The sequence below is a fragment of the Zootoca vivipara genome, chromosome 5 (genome assembly GCF_965207765.1).
Source record: "Zootoca vivipara chromosome 5, rZooViv2.hap1.1, whole genome shotgun sequence".
NCBI lineage: Eukaryota > Metazoa > Chordata > Lepidosauria > Squamata > Lacertidae > Zootoca > Zootoca vivipara.
In genome coordinates this window covers 13,128,899-13,150,868 of record NC_142588.1, presented here as the reverse complement: position 1 = coordinate 13,150,868, position 21,970 = coordinate 13,128,899, and the positions used below count along the sequence as shown (strand labels likewise).

The 21,970-nt window shown below is 45.2% G+C and overlaps 1 protein-coding gene and 1 long non-coding RNA gene across 3 annotated transcripts in view; one reads left to right on the top strand and one right to left on the bottom strand.

Annotated features, from left to right (window-relative positions):
* Nucleotides 1-9: 9 nt before the first annotated feature.
* Nucleotides 10-21,970, bottom strand: part of VCL (vinculin) — a 79,246-nt gene continuing 57,285 nt past the window's right edge. Inside the window, exons 13-22 of one of the 2 annotated variants that reach the window (XM_035138681.3) lie at nucleotides 21,426-21,554; nucleotides 19,890-20,039; nucleotides 18,005-18,113; nucleotides 16,829-17,131; nucleotides 16,615-16,739; nucleotides 14,480-14,665; nucleotides 9,381-9,611; nucleotides 5,626-5,829; nucleotides 3,920-4,024; nucleotides 10-2,285 (exon numbers count right to left, since the gene is read on the bottom strand). In XM_035138681.3, coding sequence (XP_034994572.1) covers nucleotides 2,139-2,285; nucleotides 3,920-4,024; nucleotides 5,626-5,829; nucleotides 9,381-9,611; nucleotides 14,480-14,665; nucleotides 16,615-16,739; nucleotides 16,829-17,131; nucleotides 18,005-18,113; nucleotides 19,890-20,039; nucleotides 21,426-21,554 — 1,689 coding nt within the window. In that variant the 3' untranslated portion in view covers nucleotides 10-2,138. The remainder of the gene's footprint in view (nucleotides 2,286-3,919; nucleotides 4,025-5,625; nucleotides 5,830-9,380; nucleotides 9,612-14,479; nucleotides 14,666-16,614; nucleotides 16,740-16,828; nucleotides 17,132-18,004; nucleotides 18,114-19,889; nucleotides 20,040-21,425; nucleotides 21,555-21,970) is intronic. The other variant, XM_035138683.3, reaches the window with a different exon arrangement.
* LOC132592181 (uncharacterized) lies at nucleotides 18,110-20,175 on the top strand. The gene is made up of 2 exons (XR_009557642.2): nucleotides 18,110-18,901; nucleotides 19,555-20,175. It is a non-coding gene; the product is annotated as an uncharacterized LOC132592181 (long non-coding RNA).

The window sequence follows — 21,970 nt, the reverse complement described above, 5'->3', positions numbered from 1 at the left end:
CAAGTGGACTTTTTATACAAATGCATTTTATTTTGTTTGAACAGAACAAAGAAGGTTGAAAATATTAGCATATACAACAAAATTCTGGTTTATAAACAAAGGTATTTAGTGGCAAAATGCTCCTAACTGACATTCAAGTTTGCTTCATCTTAGGTCTGATGAACAAGTGTTCAGGAAAGCATAAATTGCATAAAGTGTGGAGGATATTAACTTCTATAAAAGACTTTAGAACTTAGTAAAACATTCTGAAGAAATATCCAAGGCAAATATGAGTCAGAGCTTTCCTTCAAACATTCCTTAACAAAAAGCAGTCTTTGGTATAAACCGTCATGTAATTAAAGGCATTAGTAATATTGCATTAATACAAAGTCAAGCTATTAAATGGTGATGATTTTAAAAGCTCGTGATGAAAAGGCTGGACTATATATTGGTAAAAGACATTCCAAGTCTCCTCTTCCTGCTGAGTTCCTGCAAGCCAAGCAAAGGCAACAAGGCATCCAGACTAAGGCTGTGATGTTCCCTTTCATCTTCTGGTTGTGGCTACTTAGTGCCAGAAACCTATGTGACAATTTTGAGTACCGCGCAGTCACAAAGTATTCAGGAAAGGGTAGGCAAGCAAATTCCCTTGCTCTACACAGTTGGAAAAAAAGTCATTAAAAGGTCATTTCTGGGTTTGTTTGTTTTTAAATTTCCTTTTAAAATTGCACCAGAAAGAGGGGGCACGGAAGTTAAGTTTAAAGAAACTTTTAACAAGTAAACAGGTGCCGCCTCTTAGCACTTCTAACTTTATAGGTCTCCTGAGCATGAACTTCTGTTGCGTGACAGCATAGGGGCACTGCAGCATCAGTACATAATTTATTTGCAAATACACAAGCAATTCAGAAGTAGGATTAGTGATTTGCGCAGGAACACTGGCCTGCAAAAAGACAAGAGCTGCTCTTTCATTAGTGTCAATGGCGCTTCTGCGAGAGGTATCTCTGATGCACGGGGCCCTAAATTATCTGCGCTACGCAACTGCAGAAGAGTACAAGAATAAAGTCATACTGCTTCAGCACTAAGCATCCTAGTTTCCCTACCATGGTTGAAAGAGACCGTTCCATTTGCCAGGTTATTCAACTGATGAGCACTGGATTTGAGGAGTGTTTCACTGTGTAAAAGGCCAAAGTGATACTTATTTGTGTTACCTCATAGGAGATGTTCTGCTTTCGTACCTTCTCCAACACATCCCAATGGTTATTGGCTAGAACAGTGAAAGAACTGTTCCGCTGCTAAAGCAAGCAGGACAATCATAATGAAACCTGATATAAACACACAATTTTGTCCTATGGGTATAATTAAAAATAAAAAAGGACAGGGAGGACAAGCAAGACATAGCCTCATGCCAGTGGGAATAGACTTAAATATAATTTAAAACTCTCCCAGCTGTTTTGTTCCTGACCAAAGAGTAAAGGGATGCTGCATAATCTCTCCCTGCTCCCTCTCAATTAAATGCCCCGAACGGTTATTTGTGGTCAATTTCAGCACCAATAAAGTGTTGAACTGACTAGTGGCAGCTGCTCCCAGATTTTGATGGCTTTGAGATCCCTATTGGGCAGAACAACAGCAGCTTTTGAACACAGCACCTCTTCCCTTAGAGCAAGGGAAAACCTTTGAAAGAAATGAAACAAACTCGGTAACACACCGGTTTTAAAAAAGTTAGAGGAAAGGGAGCAGAAAACTGAAGTGCTGGACTGTTCTGTCTTCTGATTGTCCCTCACAATAAACAGCTAAGCAAACCAGCTTCCCAAGTTTTCATCCATGCTAAAGTGAAATCTGCATATACTGCCTCTCCTAGAAAACCACTGGAATATATGCTGCAGAACAGGGAGGGGGAACTGAGGTTACGGAGTTCATGAAAACGGGAAATATAAAAAACCCTCAAAAGCAAAGAGAGAAGCTCGTTGTTGTGAAAGCTAATTGTGGTGAGGTTAGATACCAAAGGTAGCTCAGCACACTTATGAAAGCCCTTAAAAGAGGGAGTTCTAGGGGAGGGGGCTAATTTTAATCGCTCAAGCACCTTTTGGCTGTTTACAGAATTCTCTTTGCCCCAACAAGGGGGTTTTCTATAAAAGAAATATGCTTAGGGGGAAGGCAGCGCTCTACTGGTACCAAGGAGTTTTCCTGACCCAGCGTAGAGTGAATCCAGCATCTGTTCTTATTTTGATGGAGGCGGCCTCAGCTTCCCGAACTGTTTCCTTGACAGATTGCATAAGGTTCTGGGCGTTGTGAACCAACATCTCCGTGGCCTGCAGAAGAGAGAGTTGTTTGAAAGCAATTTTTTTTTAAAAAAAGACACATAACACAGGCATTTTCAGATGACAACCTGAGAGGCACGGCTCATTTTTAGAATAAAGAGCATCAACAAAAGAGGCTGAACTGGCAGCAAGCCCATTCTAGTATGTGGGCATCTAACAAGGTCTCAAGAAGAGCATCACTTCATGCTAATATTTAAAACCTGGCTTTTCATCAAGCGAGGGCATCTGAAGACAAGCTGTGTGCTTCAACAGTATCAATCCAACCTGAAAATCATGATTCTAAAGCACAGCCCAAATGACACCAAGTATGCAAACATCTGACAGATGTTTTTTATTTTAGTGGCATTTTCTACTCAGCCTCCCTGTGCTCCCTAATAGGAGCTGGAGTGGAGCAACATCAGGGGGTGGCAGGAGACCACATCAACTACCTTGCCATAGACCATTCTGGAAAATGCCAGCTGTAGGCTCCAACTGTTTTGCCCTATATGTGCCAATACAGCTCTTAGCTGCACATAGTGATCTCTGACTGTGTTAGCAATGATTGGAACATTCACATCCAACAGAGTAAAAAGAGTGCTGATAGACAAGTTCTTGGGGTGTACATTCAGCTTCTGCTCTAACCCCTCTCCAGCTAGCTTTGCAAAAGTATTTCACAGAATTGTAGCGTTGGAAGGGACCCCGGGGGTCATCCAGTCCAACCCCCTGCAATGCAGGAATCTCAGCAAAAGCATCCATGAGAGATGGATGCCCACCCACTTGCCTTACTTTTAAAAAAAGAAAAAGAACATGCATCTTTAAGAAGAGCCCTTGTGGCTCTGGGAAAGGCCCACCCAGCACCCAGGCAGAGAAGCCCATAGGTGAGGCATGAAGAAACAGTCCCATCCTCCGTTGACAGCCTGGCGCTCCCACCCCAGGAATTTAGAGCTACATTGCCTTTGAAAATTGAGTCCCTTTATCTTAACACAGCTACCAGCCATGAAGATCAGTCCTTCAGGCATTTGTTTAATCCACTTTTGAAACCACCAAAGCTAGTGGCCACATTTTTTTAATGGAAAGCAAAATCTGACAGTCGCAGATAATAAGGCTTGGGATAATTGTCCCCAATAGCAAAACAACATCTGCATTGGATAGTGATACAATCTGGTGGATTGCGGCAGCATTCAGGCAAACCAAAGAACCATTCATTTTTATCCACCAGAGGGTGCTAGTTAATAACAATTTAAACAGGCTGTGGGGAATTTCATTAAGCAAGAAACCCAGATCAAACCTTTGGATTATAAATTATATTTTGTTGCAGGACACGAACACAGCAAAAACAGGGACAGTTTGCCACTGAGTGTACTTGACAAAAAAGCACATCCTAGTTTTCTAATGGGGGTCAGTTCGTCACAGTCACACTTGTTTTGAATCTACAAAGTGTCACGTGCGCAGAAATAAGCATACCTTTAGCCACACCTTTCAGTTACTCCAGCAAGAAAACTTACAAGAGCAAAAGGTTAGCAAGGGAGGCCCTGCTGGCAGCTGAGATCGTTTCACCGATTGTGCAAAGCCTGCTTGCCTATGCAGTGTACAATTCCAAGCTTGCAGCACACGAACACCACCCTTGTGGCAGGCGTGAGAATTACCTGTTCAGACTCCTCATCGCTGATGTTAGTGCGGCCCAACATGGTGGCTTTGACAGTGGAGAGGATTTTGAGTTGCGTGCTAATGGTTGGGATTCTCTCGCAGACCTGCATGAAAACAGAATTGCACGGCTGAGAAACTGTCTAAATAAAATTATACCACTGTACTTGTGTGTGTGTGTGTTTTCAAAAACAGCAGTGGCGAGCATATATGTTCATTTTCCTTGGTAATTTTCCACACATCTTCAAGCCACCCATGTTTTTCTCGAGAAACATGGCAAGCTGCTTCAGTGGTAGGAACTAAGGTATCATCAAAGTTCTCTATTTCCTCAAGGATTTGTGGGGAGGTTTGGGATCACTTTCCAGCATTATTATTATTGATATACCACCCTGATATCAGGGCGGTTCACATGCTCTAAATACAAGATAAAAACTGAAATAAGTAGTTAAAACAAAAACAACAAAACAATAGCTCCCCCCAACTCCCACAAACACATTTAAAAGGCTGCTTTCTTTCTTTGTCACAAGTCGTAGAAGATTCAGAGGACCAGCTATCTATTTGAAGGCTGGCACTTGCCCACCCTGTTCTGCAACGCTCTCTGCAGAAGCGGCTATTCCTTGCAGGCCCCTTGCATTCAGCTGCACTGTGCTGTGCTTGCGGCAGCGAAGCATCAGGGTGAGGTGGTGCAGGGCCACAGAAAGCACAGCTGCTCAGGGAACTAGATAGTCCTATATCTGTGAGACCCTAAACTTGTCTGGCCAGAATTACAATGTCATGCAGGAGAAGGACTGGTAAAACTGGGGAGGAGATAGGACTGCTGTTCAGACCGGTCGAGAAACAAACAGGCTAAACAAAGCTGTTGCCGGGATGAAAGACCTTGGCTGGATAATTCTGCCTTCTGTGGCCTTACTGCCGCATTGTGACCTGGCAATCTTAAAGTAGGCCACAGGTCCAAAAGAACAAGGATGGCAAATTTGAGCAAGCCAGCCCACTGCTTGGGCTCTCAAGCAACCCCCTCGCTCCAAAACAAACCCATCTCTCAGTGGTGTGCGGTGAAATAGAGGTACAGTTAGGGCCAGAGACTACAGCCTGCAAGGATGACCGGGACACTGCATGTGTGACGTCGCCGTGCAGGTGAGCATCACACCTCCCTCCCTGAACTGGGCAGAAGCTTCCTGGGCTTTCGGAAGGAGACGTCAGGGGAACATTTAGGAGACTAGCCTAGTAAGGTGGGGGGGAGGTAAAGGACCCCTGGATGGTTAAGTCCAGTCAAAGGCAACTACGGGGTTGCAGTTCTCATCTCGCTTTCAGGCTGAGGGAGCCGGCATTTGTCTGCAGGTCATGTTGCCAGCATGACTAAGCCGCTTCTGGCACAACGGAACACTGTGGTGGAAGCCAGAGCACATGGAAACACCATTTACCTTCCTGCCGGAGCGGTACCTATTTATCTACTTGCACTGGCATGCTTTTGAACTGCTAGGTTGGCAGGAGCTGGGACAGAGCAATGGGGGCTCACCCCATCATGCGGATTCGAATCGCCGATGTTCCGATCGGCAAGCCCAAGTGGCTCAGTGGTTTAGACCACAGTGCCGCCCATGTCCCTGCCACCAGCCTAGTCCCCTTAGTCCACTGACCGCACGCCATCTCTGTTACTAACGCCAGCTCTTGCCGCTTCCCTGCCTTCTTCAGGCAGTGGCTCGTGACCCACCTGCAAAAGGTTTGTCCTGATACGCTTGTCAGTGCACTGCTTCGCGACCTCCTTGGCCAGCCTGGTCACTTCATCAGAAGCTTTCGCGATATCCTTGGCACACTGGATGAGAGCCCGCTTGTTCCCGCTGCCACCTCTTACCAAGCGCGACATCTCGGCCATGAGGAGGGCCATCCGTTTGGCGGCGGCGATGATGTCGTTGCCCTGGAAAAAAGCAAGGGCAGCCATGAAAGCTTGGGAGCCAGACATCGATCCGCGCCGTCACCCCCGTCTTGTAAGCAAGCCCTCGCTCTGGAAGGGCAAAGAAGAGACGGTCTGTGCGGTGCAGATGCCGCTCCACAAGAGCACTGGAAAAGAGCTTTGCCCCAAAGGCCAGTTGTGAAATACTTTCTCCCCCCAAAAAAGTGAAAAACAAGCTTTGGCCCGTAAAAATATATATATATGTTGTGGATACACAGTGTTAGTTTGCTGCTGAAGTGAAAGCGGCTAAGTTCAGACACTGTTACTTTTACCAGTTAAACATCTATCCTTTTAATAAGGGTGCAAGAAGATTGCCTTAAGTTTAAAGCAGGGGTGGCCAACTCCCAAGAGACTGTGATCTACGCACAGAGTTAAAAACTGTCAGTGATCTACCCCCCCTTTTTTTAGGAAGTAGGAAGGCCCATTTTGGGGGGGTTGGGGTCAAAGTTGTTGAGCTTTTTCAGGGAGGAGGTAAAATGTTGAGCTTTTTTTAGGGGAGCCACAGTTGTTCAGCTTCTTTGGGGGGAGCCAATGATCTACCGCAGACGTCCAGTGATCTACTGGTAGATCATGATCTACCTGTGGACGTGCCTGGTTTAAAGCATCCAGTGTTATGAAGGTGAATATTCTTAATATCAACATATAAATGGACATGGGGCATCCCAATTTGGCACTCTACAGTCACAGATGACAACTATTCTGAGGGGGACACAGCTGAGGGAGAAGTCAGAGCATCAGTTATTCCTTTTGATCAGCTGTATGTGTAAAAAGGCATGCTTAAATGGTAGCAGTTTTTTTTAAAAAATGGTAAATTATTTTTAATAAACCGCCAGTTATTCCACCTCTTCTGCAAGGTGTGTGCATATCATCTGAAACCTCAAAAGAGAAAAATCTTCAGAATGTTTGTTTTAGTCATTTGCAAACATAGGAAGCTATTATTTATCAACTGGCAAACTCTCCTGTCGTGAAAACCAACTACCACTTAATTCATCAAGTTGACAGCCTCGCTGTAAGAATTTCCACCTTCCCTCCACTTAGGACGATCTCATCTTCCTTCAGTGGAGAAGAAGGGGATTGGCTGAACTTGGACATCATGCTAAACTATAGGTTATGCAGCTGGCTTAGCAATACAGTCGTACCTTGAAAGTCGAACGGAATCCGTTCCGGAAGTCCATTCGACTTCCAAAACGTTCGGAAACCAAAGCGTGGCTTCGAATTGGCTACAGGAAGCTCCTGCAGCCAACCGGAAGCCCCATCGGACGTTCGACTTCCAAAAATAGTTCACAAACTGGAATAGTCACTTCTGGGTTTGCGGCGTTCGGGAGCCAAAACGTTTGAGAACTAAGCCATTCGAAAACCAAGGTATGACTGTAGTTTGTTGGGGGTGAATGAAATCGACAAGCTACAGTTAATCAAAAGTAGTATCAAAAGTTTCTGAACTCCTGCCTGCTCATGGCCACACCAGAGCGGAAGTGGGAGAGTTTGCAAACTTGAGGCTGAACTGCAACCATTCAGTTCAACTTGTAACACAACTTTTTAAAAGTCACTGTTCTGAGAAGGAGGGCTTTATTTTTTGAGGGACAATATAAATAACTGGTTTTTGAAATAACATTTCTCTATGTTAAATACTATAGCTGCAAGGGTATTCAAGAACAATGTAATCAATTAAAAATAAATCAATCTGTGCAGTATTTTTGTGAAGAGTGCTTAGGTAACATGACATACTGACCAACAGCAGTGAGAAAATAGGAAAAAAGTGCCTGGAATGTAATCTTTTGCATGCAGGAAAGTGGCTGTTAGGCATTAGGACTACCGGGAGAAAAGTGTCTGTAACAACGGCAACAACAAAAGGCACACACTGTGATGATAGCTGCGGAAGGGGACTTGTGGTCCTTACGGACATATATTCATTCTGCGTTGCAAAAAAACCAGCATGTTGTACACATTACAAAAGGCTGCTGAGTTGCAAAAGTCTGAAGAGCCATATCCTTGTTCAAGAGTCTCTTCACACATTTTTTTTTTAACCAGTGCACTGAAAACACTCGTGTGTGTGTGTGTGTGTGTGTGTGTGTGTGTGTGTGTGTGTTTTTGTACAAATGAAATATGCATGTGCAAACATGCATGTTCCACCACACAAACTGCATATCACCATCGCAGGAGCAATGAGCCAGGGTGCTAAACATGTGCTTGCTTCTGTGATGAGTAACGGTTAAGGGTGAACTGCCAGCCCCCTTGAGCAACAAAAGCCATGCGTCTTCTCGGCTGGTTTCTGAAGAGTAGAAGGCAAAGCAGAGTGTAAAAAGAGAGTGGCCTTCGCCCCACGAGGCGAGTGGTGGCAATGGCAGGTTCCAGGTACCATTTAAGGGAGAGAGAGATCTAATCCATGAAGCACAATGCAGCAGTATGTTCTCATGCACATCTCACTTAAAATGAATGGGAGGCTTCCCCATTCATTTCAAGGAGATTTGCAAAGGAGAAAAAGTGCGCTAAATTGTGCCCCACATTAACCTACACATGGAAAAACACCATGTGAATTTTGCGCACAGGCACCAAAATATCACCATTACTGACTGAAAAGACAATGAAAGAAAGACTCATTTAAACAAAAAAAAAGGGTTTCCACACATACATACCTAAATTTTAGTACACAGCCACACACTTAACTCCTTGCAGCATGCTAGTCCCAAAAGCGAAAAAGTGACCCGACAGCTCCCAAAAACATTTGTTTGCAATTAGTGCCAGCAAGCTCAGGACTAAGATCGCTCCGACCCACAGACCGAGGATCTCCATCAACATCATGGGTTTTGTATTTTTGAGAAAACCCAACGAAGTCTGAACTTAGCAACCAACACATTCAGCATAGCTTGTTGACAAAAGTCCTCTCACCATGGGCCAGCCTTTTTACATTACAGCCAAGTGCAAATCAGCAGGTCCAACTCCTCGGCAACGCCGCCATACCAAGCCATTCCTGGTCGGTCCAACGTTTTTAGTGGAAGCCATTGATAAGAGGCGGAAAAGCACAATGATGCGTGTTAAATGACTTCGGGAATGACAACGACGACTCCCTCACAATCTGGAAGTCACTGAGAGACTGTCAACCATGGCTTCACAGGTAGTCAGCTGGTTTGTACATATGTTTTGTTTTGTTTGTTTGTTTTTCTCTTCCCTTTCGAAAAAGAACCACTGCCGTGAAGAGACAGGTAAGGCAGAGAGCAACAACAGGGAAAGGAAGCCTTGATTAAGAAGGAGAGTAAAACGAAGGAAGTTGTGAGCCAAATGAAGCTTTTAAGCCCGGCCATCATCGCCAGCAGGCCTGTCAAAAACATGTGAAGCCACTCTCAATCCTCAACAATGAAGTGCAGACAAACTCGAGTTTCATTCCAATTCAGAAAAGAAAAAGAAAGAAAAAGAAAATGGGACCCGGCAAGGATCAAGAGTGAATGCGAATGTGTCAACGTTCCAAAATGGCTGGATGCAACGCGGATCAGTCGCCAGGGGGGAAATGGAGGAAGTACCTTACTAGACCACTTGGTGGCTTCCCGGTGCAGAGACTGAGCAGCGGCCAGAATGGGCTGGTTAACGGGCTGGTTGGTTGGCATTAACAGCAGCTCAGGCTCGTAATCATCTTCAATGTCAGAGGGGAGAGTGAATTCAACATCTGCTTCCTCCTCCTCCTCCTCCTCCTCCTCCTGATCTACATCTACATCAGCCTCAGGGGCTTCCTTAACCTCATCAGTCACATCAGGCTTCGCAGGTTGGGCGGGGAGGGGATGCGGAGGGGGGGGATGAAGAAACAGGGACAGTTAGTATAAAGAAGCAGGATCTGGTCAAAGAGCAAGAACTGAGCTGGTTTTAGTAAATCCCTTTATTCTGGAAGGCAACGGAAGGAGGGGCAGGGAGGAAGGGATGCAATTCCAAGGGAACACTTGACCTGAGAATCTACAAAGGCTTCAAGGAGAGAAACACAAGAGTTTAGAGAAAGCACACCAAGAATCATCATCGTTTTCCACTCCAGGTCCTCTCTAAAGTGTCTTCTATTTCACCACAACATTCTTTTCTGGCAAGACAATGGCGCCACGGAGACAGGAAAGGAAAGGAAACAAGAAACAAAGCAAGTGCAACACTTAAAGATTACTTAGGGGGTGCAAGAGGAAAGTTTCGAGATGAGGCTTGAGTGCTAAGAAAAAACTGCCAGGAAGCAGAGACGCCAGGGGCTGCTTTCTATGCCCAAAAGAGATGGGAAAGGCCTTGGCGCAAGACAAGGCAAGGACCCCAAGCAAGTTTTGGGTGCTCTTAAGGGTGGGGAGTCTTCTCTTCTCATGAGGTGGCCAAAGTACAGTATTGGAGCCTCAGCTTCATGAAATCAGCCCTGAGTGCTCACTGGAAGGACAGATCGTGAACCTAGGCTCCAATACTTTGGCCACCTCATGAGAAGAGAAGACTCCCTGGAAAAGACCCTGATGTTAGGAAAGATGGAGGGCACTAGCAGAAGGGGACGACAGAGGACGAGATGGCTGGACAGTGTTCTCGAAGCTACGAACATGAGTTTGACCAAACTGCGGGAGGCAGTGCAAGACAGGAGTGCCTGGCGTGCTCTGGTCCATGGGGTCACGAAGAGCCGGACACGACTAAACGACAACAAAGGGTGGGGACGTGGCAGACCTGACCCTACGGAGCCTCACGGATATGAATGGAAGTTGCTCTAGGGCTTTTGTGTGTGTCCTTGTTGAAAAGAACTCCTATTCATTTCAGCAAGGTTTGCACAGGAGAATTTGCAAGCAAATCGTGCTCCGCGACCATTATTTTGTGGCGGGAAGCTGTGGGTGTGGGTGGGGGAAATGGGACAAAGATGCCATATGGATTCTCCAGGCACCACCACGTCTTGGTCCAGGCCATGGAAAAGGAGGTTATGGTGAAAGCAAAACACAATGCAGGAAGGAAGTCAGGACAGAAAGCCAAGGGATTGTGGAAGAAACAGGAGGGGCTGCTCATTAGAAGGACATGATCAGTGTGTTAATTGTTAGCAGACAGAAAGTGATGTTAGCAGCACACAAAAACACAGCCAGTCGGAAATGTTTCTGTTAGCAGGAGGTTAATGAGATGGTGCCAGATTGTTTTGCCACAATGTTGTTCTACAAAAATCCAAATGAGGATTTTCTAATCGTTTGTCAAGAGTATCCTGAATCACATCCTGTGGGAAGGATGTCTCTAAAAAACAGAACAGCTCGGTATTATCGCAGCCAATCTTCAGGGTACCAATCCATTACAGAAAGAGAAGACAAAAAGGGCAAATGAAACACCGCCTTTTCAAGTGCAACCAGACCCACACACAATTATCACATTTTATTTCAGTTTGGGCCCCCCCCATCCCCCACGTCCTTCACGAACCCTTCCCCCCCCCCATGTTTTTGCATGTTCACCCTTCCTTCTTCAAGAATAGCGGCTTTTGGTATTAAACTTTCTCTCCCCCCTCCCCTCCAATTACTCAGTTTATGCAATTATATGCTCCCAATTAAATCAGATGCAGCTTAAGGTGGCAGTGTGGGGTTTCATCTCTTTTTGCTTTCTTGGCAAACACAGAGGTTAAATGCAGTGTGTTGAGTAAAGGCCATTTCTTTTAATGAGGACCAAGTGGTGAAGTCTTTCTTTTGGGCAACCTGAAACATCTGCTTAAGAGATAGCAAGCACTTATGGACAAAAGCAACTTGCCGCCTTCTGGGGAATCCAAATTATTGATCCCAATGTGACCCCCTCCCTTCTCCGTCCTGATCCTACAACTCAAAATGGGGGCGGGGGGCGGGGGAACGAGCTGTGGGGGAAACGCCTGAAAGTTAAAGTGCGTGCATTTACTAAAAATGAAGGACATGTCAGTTTAAAAAATATTGGGTGGTGGTCCAACCAAATAATTCCACTCTTTTGGCTGTTGAATAGAACTTTCCCTCCCTCTCCTCTCCCACCTCCAAAACATGCTCCAGAGGGTTAGGGAAAACCCCAGAACATATTCAGGGGGACTTTCAGGGAGAGGAGGGGAAGAGGACGTTACACTGCACAGCCAAGAGTGCTTGTGCAAATCGGACCTGGGTCATTCATGCTGTCCATAACCCAAAGTGGTTCAAAGCATTAGGCAATTAAACCACACACACACTTGCCAGTAAAAGGATTTGCATTAACAAACCATTTTAGGGACTCCATTTCAAATTTATTTTTCCAAGTTGCCAAGTGAAGGATTCTGTGGAACTCTGTGCACTTTCGTAGATAACATGGGACTGATAAATATCCCCCTCTTTCTGTCTCACTGCGTTTGAGTAGCACAACAGCCAACAAAAATAGTGTGTATATCCTAGCAAATGTTCAAGTATCACTGGGAAGGAGGAGAGAGGGCAAGGCAAGAAATTTATTGTCCGGGAAGAAGGAAAAATTAAATTGGCAGAGCATGAAGAGAAAAGAGGGGAAAGTTAATTTGCTACGCAGTCGGAATAAACAAGTAATACACAACTGAAACTATTTTTCACAGCCAGCTCAAAGCAATCTGCTCGGTTTTTGCGCCTCCCCTCAGAGCCAGTGGCTTCTATACACAATCTCTTCTGCTGGAACAGTGGCTCAGACTGTAGCCATTTATTCTCCACCTACTTTTGAATACCCATAAACTCACAATATTTATGTGCAGGGGAAAAAAACCCCACATTGCAGCCATCTTGGGACAGGGCACTGCAGATAATGTTCTCTTGAATGGAATCACCAAGATACAGCAGTTAGGTATCAGCTTCTCTCAACAGCTGGGTTTATTTATTGATCCCACACACACCCCCAGTGACCTTAAAAGTTAAAAGCTCAGAAGGCACCAAATCTCAAATACAATATCTACCAGGACAGGTTTTAAATGATATTTTAAAACTACATTTTAAACTAAAGCAAGTGCAGTGTAGTGGAAAGTGTCAGACTTAAGATCTAGGGTTCAAAATCCATACTCAGCCACGAAGCTCGCTGGGTGAAATTGGGTCTCTCAGCCTAACCTACCTCACAGGGTGGTTGTGGGGATTAAATGAGGAAAAGGGAGAATGACGTATGACTCCTTGGATAAAAAGGTGGGATATAAATTAAATAATATTGTTTTTCTCAAGCATGCTACTCAAGTCAGTGTGTGTGTGTGTGTGTGTGTGTGTGTGTGTGTGTGTGTGTGTGTTTTCAGTGTTGCTTTGCTTGGAAAACTTTGGACTGTTTGCTCCCCTCTTATCCCTTCCAAAATTAAAATCCGTCAAGGTCAAAATGATACTTGGTTTGTGATGAGATGGAAACCCCCCCCCCCCAAATAAAACTCATTTGCAAGGGTTGGTATCGATGTTGCAGCAATCTTAAATGAACCTGGCAAACATGGCAAGATGTTTGGCACCCATGTTACAGCCCCCATTCAGAGGTAAGTGTGGGTATTCTACATAGCCCCTCTACACTGACCTCTGGGGCAGTCCACTTCTTGTGACAGTCTGGTGGGGCAGGGGAGAAAGCTTGCGGAGCACAAAAAGGGCAAAAGGCAGGTGCTATGCGCTTAATTCCCCAACTCAAGCAGAAGGTCCCGCATGCTTGCGTACATTCTTAAGGCTCATTTCAGCTAAAGGCTCAAGTACGGTGAGGTTTCCCTCCCCCTTCTTGCTACCGCTAAAGTTCTACATACGCCAAGGTGTGGTTATGAAACCTGTGCACAATAAGAGTCTTGGGAATAATTCTATAGTTTTAATGAAATGATGGCATGTGAAAAGTCCCATGCTTCTATCGGTAATTTGCAAAGGTTTAAAAATAGCCTTGATTGATCGGCAAAGCTTGGTGCCGCTTCTGAAAAAGCCCACTTCTGGGTAGACGTGTGAAAAGGAGAGAGAGAGCGCGCAAAATATTGTGGATATTGTTGGAGATTACACACCACCTTTCCAAAGCATTGTTGCAGGGATGGGGAAACGTGCAGCCCTGCAGATGGACTCCCGACTCCCATTGGTCCCAGACAGCATGGCCAATGGGCAAGGATGATGGGAGTTGTAGTCCAGCATCTTCTGAAGGACCACAGGTTTTCCCATTCCTGCACTACAGAGTCAGCACAACATAAAGGTTTTCATGGCTTCGTGGGGAGGGGGGGAGCAACTCTGGACGCAACAGCAGAAAGTCATTTTTAGATTGCCTCTATCCTAACTCCTGCAGCATTATCAAGTTTTTGTTTGTTTGTTTTCAATGCTCTTCCAGAGCACACTGGAAACCTTTGTGGAGTTTCTCACTTCACTTGGGTGAGACAGATTGGTTTTCTCCCTCATCTGTTGGATTTGACCCCCAATTCCAACTCACCCAGGGCATAAAATTTCCTGGCAGCCTGAGGAAGGTTTTAAAGTGACGTCTTTGCACAGCAGTGATAAGAGCATTCCACGTAAGGGTGAGGATTTGCTAATCAGCAATTCATTCTCTAAAAAGAGCCCAACCTCTGAAGAGCTATACAAACAGATCTGCCTACAGCGCTGGGGTATCCCCGAGTGACATCAATGCAATACCCACGAAACACACCGGTCTGCAATTTCTTTGGGTTAAAGGGAGAAGCAGCAGTTAAGCAAGAATACAGGGATGCATTGGCCGTTCTTACCTTGCTGGACCACTTTCTGGCTTCATCGTGGAGCTGCCTGGCAGCCATCATCATGGGCTGGTTGAGCACCTCCCCAGCCTTCTGCTCTGGGAACTCTTCATCCTTCTCTTCAGGAGGAGGGGGCCTGGGGGGAGGAACCTCGCCCTCTGGCAGCGGCGGCTTGGGAGGAGCAAGTTCGTCTGTAAGCTAAGGAAGAAAGGAAATGGGTTGCAGCACCCCAACGCAGAGATCCAAATGCAAAATGGCCAAATCTATAGCAATTCACAGAACTGGGAATTTTCTTTTCTTCCTCCCTCCCCCACCCCCAGCTTTTGCACCTGAGTTGCCCATCCATTTATTTATTTATTTATTTATTTATTTATTTATTTATTTATTTATTTTATAGATATTTATTAGTTTTACATATAATTATACACATCAAACATAACAATTCCAACAAAAAAGAAAAGAAAAAGAGGTTCTCTCAAACTTTCTGACCTCCATGGGTCCTATTTCTAAAAATTTGTTCCTGCATCTTTTACTGTAATCCAGGCATCCCCAAACTGCGGCCCTCCAGATGTTTTGGCCTACAACTCCCATGATCCCTAGCTAAGAGGACCAGTGGTCAGGGAAGATGGGAATTGTAGTCCAAAACAGCTGGAGGGCCGAAGTTTGGGGATGTCTGCTGTAATCTATTATAAATCCACAGTATCTATAAGGGCGTGGGCTTACAGGGAACAGCCACCCCTCATCAACTCCAGTTCTTCGAACGGCTCTGACAACAGCGGAGGGGACAATAAAAGTCTTAAAGACAAGATGGTTTGGAGTGTCGTTGCTCGAGGGTAGCCAGCAACACCCCTGACAGAAAACTTTGTGTTACTTTACAAGTGTTATTGTATTTCCGCTAGTGATTTCAACTGTTTACAGTGGTCTCTAAGATACGTTATGAAATTATTCCAGTCCTTAATAAAAATTTGGTCTTCCTGATTTCTGATCCTTCCCAGGATGGGGAATTTTCACTGCTTTGGGCAAACTTTCCAAACTCAAATTCACCATTGTTTTGCCAAGGTGAGAATAATGTAAATTAAGACACCTACCCAAGAATATGATTTACATACTTCCTGGAGGGTTGGACCAAGCATGAATTTACATAATCAGCCCTGATTTACACAATCCAGTAATATCTATGTTAAAATCCATTATGCTAGACTTTATGAAATGATCTCTTAAATTAGCAACTGTTAGCAGAAACTTCCTTCATCCCTCTCCCTTGGTTTTCTGATCTGCTAACCAGCAGGAAGAAGAAGAAGAGTTTGGATTTGATATCCTACTTTATCACTACCCGAAGGAGTCTCAAAGCGGCTAACATTCTCCTTTCCCTTCCTCCCCCACAACAAACACTCTGTGAGGTGAGTGAGGCTGAGAGACTTCAGAGAAGTGTGACTAGCCCAAGGTCACCCAGCAGCTGCATGTGGAGGAGCGGAGACGCGAACCCAGTTCTCCAGATTACGAGTCTACCGCTCTTAACCACTACACCACACTGGCTCTGTAGAAAGGAAATTGTGGAAAGGGGGGGGCATAACTAACTTTCTTCTATAGAGAAGGTAATCCAGGTTTTTTACTAATATGCTATTATATATTCAACTCCTGGATTCAAATGCCCATGTTTTCAAGACAGCTTTGAAAGGCATGGACAGTGTTTTCTGAAGTCTAAAAAATGTGCACCTACCCACCTTTAAGTTCTTCCTATTAATGGATGTGTTCACAACAACAGACCCCCGAGTTCAAAGTTTGAAGCACACATTTGGCTTCAAACTGCTGCTTTTCTCAGCAAAATACACAGACCCAGGAGTCTGTTCTTTTCTTGACACTTTTCGGTTGGATTACCTTCATACAGAGGGCATTGTACTCAAGGGCCCCAAGTCCAAATCTGGCTTCGCAAGATGCTAAAGAAACAAAACTTGGGGACGCAATCTTGTGTGTATGCCAGTGTGTATTATATAAGAACACTGTGTGACTGGAATCAGATTTCAGCATTAAGTGATTCCACCCACACAAGGAAACCACAGCCATTTAAATAATTGAAACTGGCTCAACCAAATGGTTGCAGATTACCTCTGTCCTTCCAGAGCAATTCTACATAACACGGCACTTACGTGAAGTTGCTCAAGATCAGGAGGCGGAGGGGGGAAGTCTGGTTCCTGCGGCTGGAAAGCTTCTCGGACTTTGGCCACAGCTCCCAGGATCCTGTAGCCGGAATCAAGGAAATTCTTCTGCAAACCTAGGAAAGGCAACACACACAGAGAGAGAGCTTAGTATTTAGTTTTGAAAAGTCAGGAGTTGGAAAAAGCATCGTTGTCTAATGCTTACCGGGATCAGAAATGTTGCCTGCCACAGCTTTCGCATCCATCACCATTGGCGAAATGGTTTTGCTCAGGTCATCAGAGGCAGCTTTCACAGCTTCCCGAAACTTGGGGTCCTCTGAGTTTTCCACCTCCTTCTTTGCCACCAACAAAATCCGGTTTGCTCGCCGGGCAATGCTGGTGGCCCCGGCGACAAGCATCTGCGGCTGAATGTTGGCCATCGCGACTTTGCACTTGTCCAGGTCCTTCTTAATGGCCTCCTCGGAAGCATCCAACAGAGACTTGGTATCAATTGCTTCATCCACCATCCCTAGGGTAAGAAGTTTACAGATTTACCTCCCTTCATGTACATGGCAAGGGGAAATGACCCTGGAGGGGAAGGTCACCCTTAAATACAGGATGGAGTTCTGCTACCTAGGCCAGGTCAATTTGGCAGGGTGCTGATTTGGGACAATCCCGATTATGAGCATTTAAACTCTTCTCACTTGGCTCTTGCCACCAGAGGGCCTCCAAATTCTATCAAATCCTCAAACATGAATGGGTTTCATTTACATAACCGGGGGAGAGTACATTTTTGTACTGCAGATAGTGGAAAACACGCTAGATCAATGTTTCCCAAACTTGGATCTTCTGCTGTTTTTGGACTACACTTCCCATCATCCCTGACCACTGGGGTCCTGCTAGCTAGGGATTATGGGAGTAGTCCAAAAACAGCTGCAGACCCAAGTTTGCGAAACCCTGTGCTAGATTTACAGAAAGGGAACTCAGTGGGACAAGGGAACTTGGGTGGAACTTCAATATGTAAAAATGGATGCCACATTTCTTCCCTTAACAGCATCTGTGTGCAAACACAAAACACATCCAAATCTATATAGAATTTTGCCGTAATGAACAAGTGGTTGAAATAGAGTTGCATTACAATAATTTATCCAAAAGTTGTGATTGTAGGCTGCCAGTGATAAGGCCAAGACATATTCCAAACAAAAGTATGGTGCAATGTTCTCCTTGAGCCCACTGTGACTTTTTTTGAGTGGGGGGATGACTCTTCCCTTTCTGTCACATGCTTATGTCAACTGCGTGAAGGAATTGCTCTTCCCTTTCTAGTTTCCTTTCAATTATATCTCAGGTTCGTCATCAATGATTTGGGGCTACAAAACCATGGCCACACACGCCTCCATTTTACCTGTCATTTTTTCCACATTATCAATCCACTGGTTCTTCATGGTCTCAAAGTGCTCATAAGCAGCTTGATTTCCAGGATTCCTTAGAAGGATGCGAGCGGCAGATACTACCTGCCAATGCAAAAACAACTTAATATGATGGCAGTAATGATGCACAGGAACAGAAAGTAAGTGCACTGGAATTTATTTTGCAGTGCAGGTAATCTGAAAGTTAAGCATCTCTTATCTGAAAGGGGTCCCAGTTTGGGGAGTTTCACAAAAAGTCTCCAATTGAAAGATGGATTTATACCACTCAAGAACACTCTGAGGTACAGTCATACCTTGGTTGATGAACGCCTTCTGAGTTGAACGTTTTGGTCCCCGAATGCCCCAAACCCAGAAGTGAGTGTTTGCAAACGTTCTTTGGAACCAAAATGTCCCATGTGGCTTCTGATTGGCTACAGGAGCTTCCTGCAGCCAATCAGAAGCCGCGTCTTGGTTTCCGAACATTCTGGAAGTCGAACGGACTTCCGGAATGGATTCCGGTAGACTTTCAAGGTCTGACTGTACTGAGAATTTCCAAAGAGCAGAATTCCCAATCATGACATGGGGACTGCACATACTTTTTTTAAAAATCACCGCCTTTATTTAAAAGAAAACAAAAACAAAATAAAGCCAAGAAATTATGGAAGTTTCTAGTGCAAATAGTAATTGTTAAAATACTTTCATCACATGAACATAAGTAGACTATTACACAATAGCTTGTAAATATTACTTCTTCTATACAGGAAATCCTTCAGATTTATTCCTACTCCAAGTACACGCTTCCACAGTAGGAAACAGACGCCCACGGGATCTGCTTATCCAGAGACCCAAGTGTGAAGACTGACCAAAGAGGGAACATATTCCGTGACAGTCTGGTCAGTGAAAGTAATAAAGATTCGCCATACACCATAAAAAGCTGTCAGGTCCTTCTTTCCTTAGAAGAATACGGTGGAAGATTATGGTGCTCTCTAGTTTTCAACTGAGTCTCAGAGGAATTTTAAGCTGCTACTGAAAAACACAAAAGGGGCAGGCATGATCCCAATGATGCTATGAACCACACTTGTGGAGGCCGTCAGAGGGAAAGAAGTTAACGCCAGACACCCCTCTGTTATGCCTGGATCCAGCTCCCACTAAAATTCCCTCTTCTTGCAGCTTTTTAGATTGTAGCTTAACTTCTAAAAGGTCTTCTTGGCTGAGAAGTGGGACGAAGCTATAAAATAAATGCAATGTTTGCCTGAAAGTGTTCATTAATTTCAATGGGACTTAGAAAGCAAGTCCTTAAGACTGCTGTCAAAGCGAGCCTCTGTTTCCGAAGGTTCAGCCAACCTATGCATACATTTTTATGAGAGTCCTCCTTTTTTATAGATTTTGAACTTTTTACAGACTCCTAAAAACAATCTACCATTTAAGGAAGTTACCCTCTCTCAACCTCTTGATTTGTGTGCTGTCTTTCACACAGAATCATCTCATCCTAATAGTTAAATGCTCATGTTTTATTCCTGACTCCTTCTCATTCAATGTATTTCAGATACTGGCATCTCCAACCCCACTACATGCTTATTGGAGATGAACTCTCCGAATAGAAACTGAACAAATGAATTTTTCATCCAGGTGAAGTTTTTGGTGGCTGCAAACCGAACAAACTAAACCAGAAGTGTGCAGATCTTTGGGCAAGGATTGGCAAGGATTTCCGACTTCCAATTGTTTAACAATAACAGCAGCAAAATGACCCCCATTCCGTGGCATAAATTATACTATGAAAATGAACGAAGACGGGGGTAACTGAGAGTGGTTGTGGCCATTGTCAAACAACTGTGAGCGCCGATCAAAACCGGAGTTTCGGACAGTGAGAGGGAGAGATACCTGAGGGGTGAGCTCTCTTGCGGACTTCACACTGGCTTGTATGCCTTCGACAGTACTTTTGTTGGCTGTTCCAACCGCAGCGGCCTTTTCCGCAGTAGCTCCAAGCCTGGCAGCATGGTTTTCAAAATTGGCTGCCCTGTCATCAAACACCTGAAAGTTGAAATACATCAACAACCACAGATTTAAAAATGCAGCCAGTTCAGGATTTTATACGGGTCCCCAAGCAACTCACGCTAACCCGCTCAATTACAGACTCGGTGCTTCAATTAAAGTTAGTTTAATCAAGGATGAATTTACAGTTCTTTGGCAATTTATTAGAAAACTAAAACTGTTCAGCAGAGATACCGCGACAGAACTCTATTTGGCAATTCTAAGCCCTGGTTTAGACACACAAGGCTATGGTGATAATGGCGTGAATGTGCCATGATAGATATGAGTGCCAAAGACAGAGCTTTCCTCAGGTCACCTGAAAAGTGCGATTCTTTTCAAGGAAGATGGTTCAAACAGTCAGTTGTCACCAACCTGGTGCCCCCAGACTCTGAGCTTCCATTTAAAAAATAAAAGTAAGCTCTTCTAGAAAGAAAGACATGTGACAAAATGCAAAGGTACCCTTCCATGTGATTTCTGTGGAATGTGAGCGGCCTGGCTGCCTTGTATATTTTGCCTGCTCCTGAGGAATGCTCCCTCAGCAACAACATCTGGGTGTGATCTCCATTGCCAGGACCAGCAGGACACAACTGACTTCCCGTGATAAGCATAATGTTGTTGGGGTGGTTGTCTCTCTCATTTTGTTAAGTCACACAACCCAAGGCAGCCATTTTGTGACAGGCACCCGCAGAACACTCTCAAGACTCAGAATGTACCCCTACTCCAAAACATTTGGCTACACCTGGATTAAGATATAGTAATGTTTCAAACTATGGACACCAATTGCATTCTTTCTCCTCAAGGGTGGTAGGTAGGAAACCATTTAAGTATGAAACTTTTTAAAAGTCTAACATCTGACCAGCGGCATAGCTAGCCACTCGGGCACCTGGAGCAGCAACCTGCTCTGTACAGTGTGTGCGCAACGTCACTGCACATGTGCTGTACGGAGCGGGTTGCCGGCAGCAGCGCTCGAGCCCCGTGATCCTCTGCTCACGGCTGAGGATCCCGGCGCTGGAGCACCACCGGCAGCAAACCATGAGCAAGCCGCGGAGTGAAGTTTTTTTAAAAGCTTTGCTCTGCAGCTGGCATGCTCAAGCGGAGGCGAGGGAGGGGCGTCAGCAGCCCCTGAGCAGGAAGAAGCAAAGCACGCCGGCCGAGTAAGTGAGCGAGCAGCCAGCCACCAAGCGAGGCTTTTTACCAGGCGGCGGCTGGCTGCTCGCTTACGGGGGGTGCACCAAGTGTCACCCCCCTCCAGGGTGGCACCCGGGGCGGCCCGCCCCCTATGCACCCCCTTGCTACACCACTGCATCTGACTCTTACCTTGGCCTATCCAAAATTATATTTGCTCACTGTAACTTTAAGACTGGTGCATGCTGGGAACGGACTCACCTCGTCCCTGTTGGGGGCGTCTGGAGGAGCAGTAGCCGCGACTGCCAGCAGTTTAATTGGCGTCGTCGTGTCGCTGAACACATCAGATACTTCCTGGGTCATGGCTTCTTGCATCCTTGATTTAAGATCCTTAATAGGAATAATAATAATAATAATAATAATAATAATAATAATAATAATAATTTACTTATACCCCGCCCTCCCCAGCCAAAGCCGGGCTCAGGGCAGCTAACACTAGATGTGAAACAACTGATTAAAATATAACTTAAGAACAAGATTAAATACATTAAAATTAAAATGCAGCCTCATACGGAAGGAAAAGGGGGAAATGGGGGAGGGGATCAGGTTGGCTCCAGGCCAAAGGCCAGGCGGAACAACTCTGTCTTACAGGCCCTGCGGAAAGAAATCCAGTCCCACAGGGCCCTGGTCTCAGGAGATAGAGCAGGGGTAGGCAACCTAAGGCCTGGGGGCTGGATCCGGTCCAATCACCTTCTCAATCTGGCCCACAGACAGTCCGGGAATCAGCGTGTTTTTACATGAGTAGA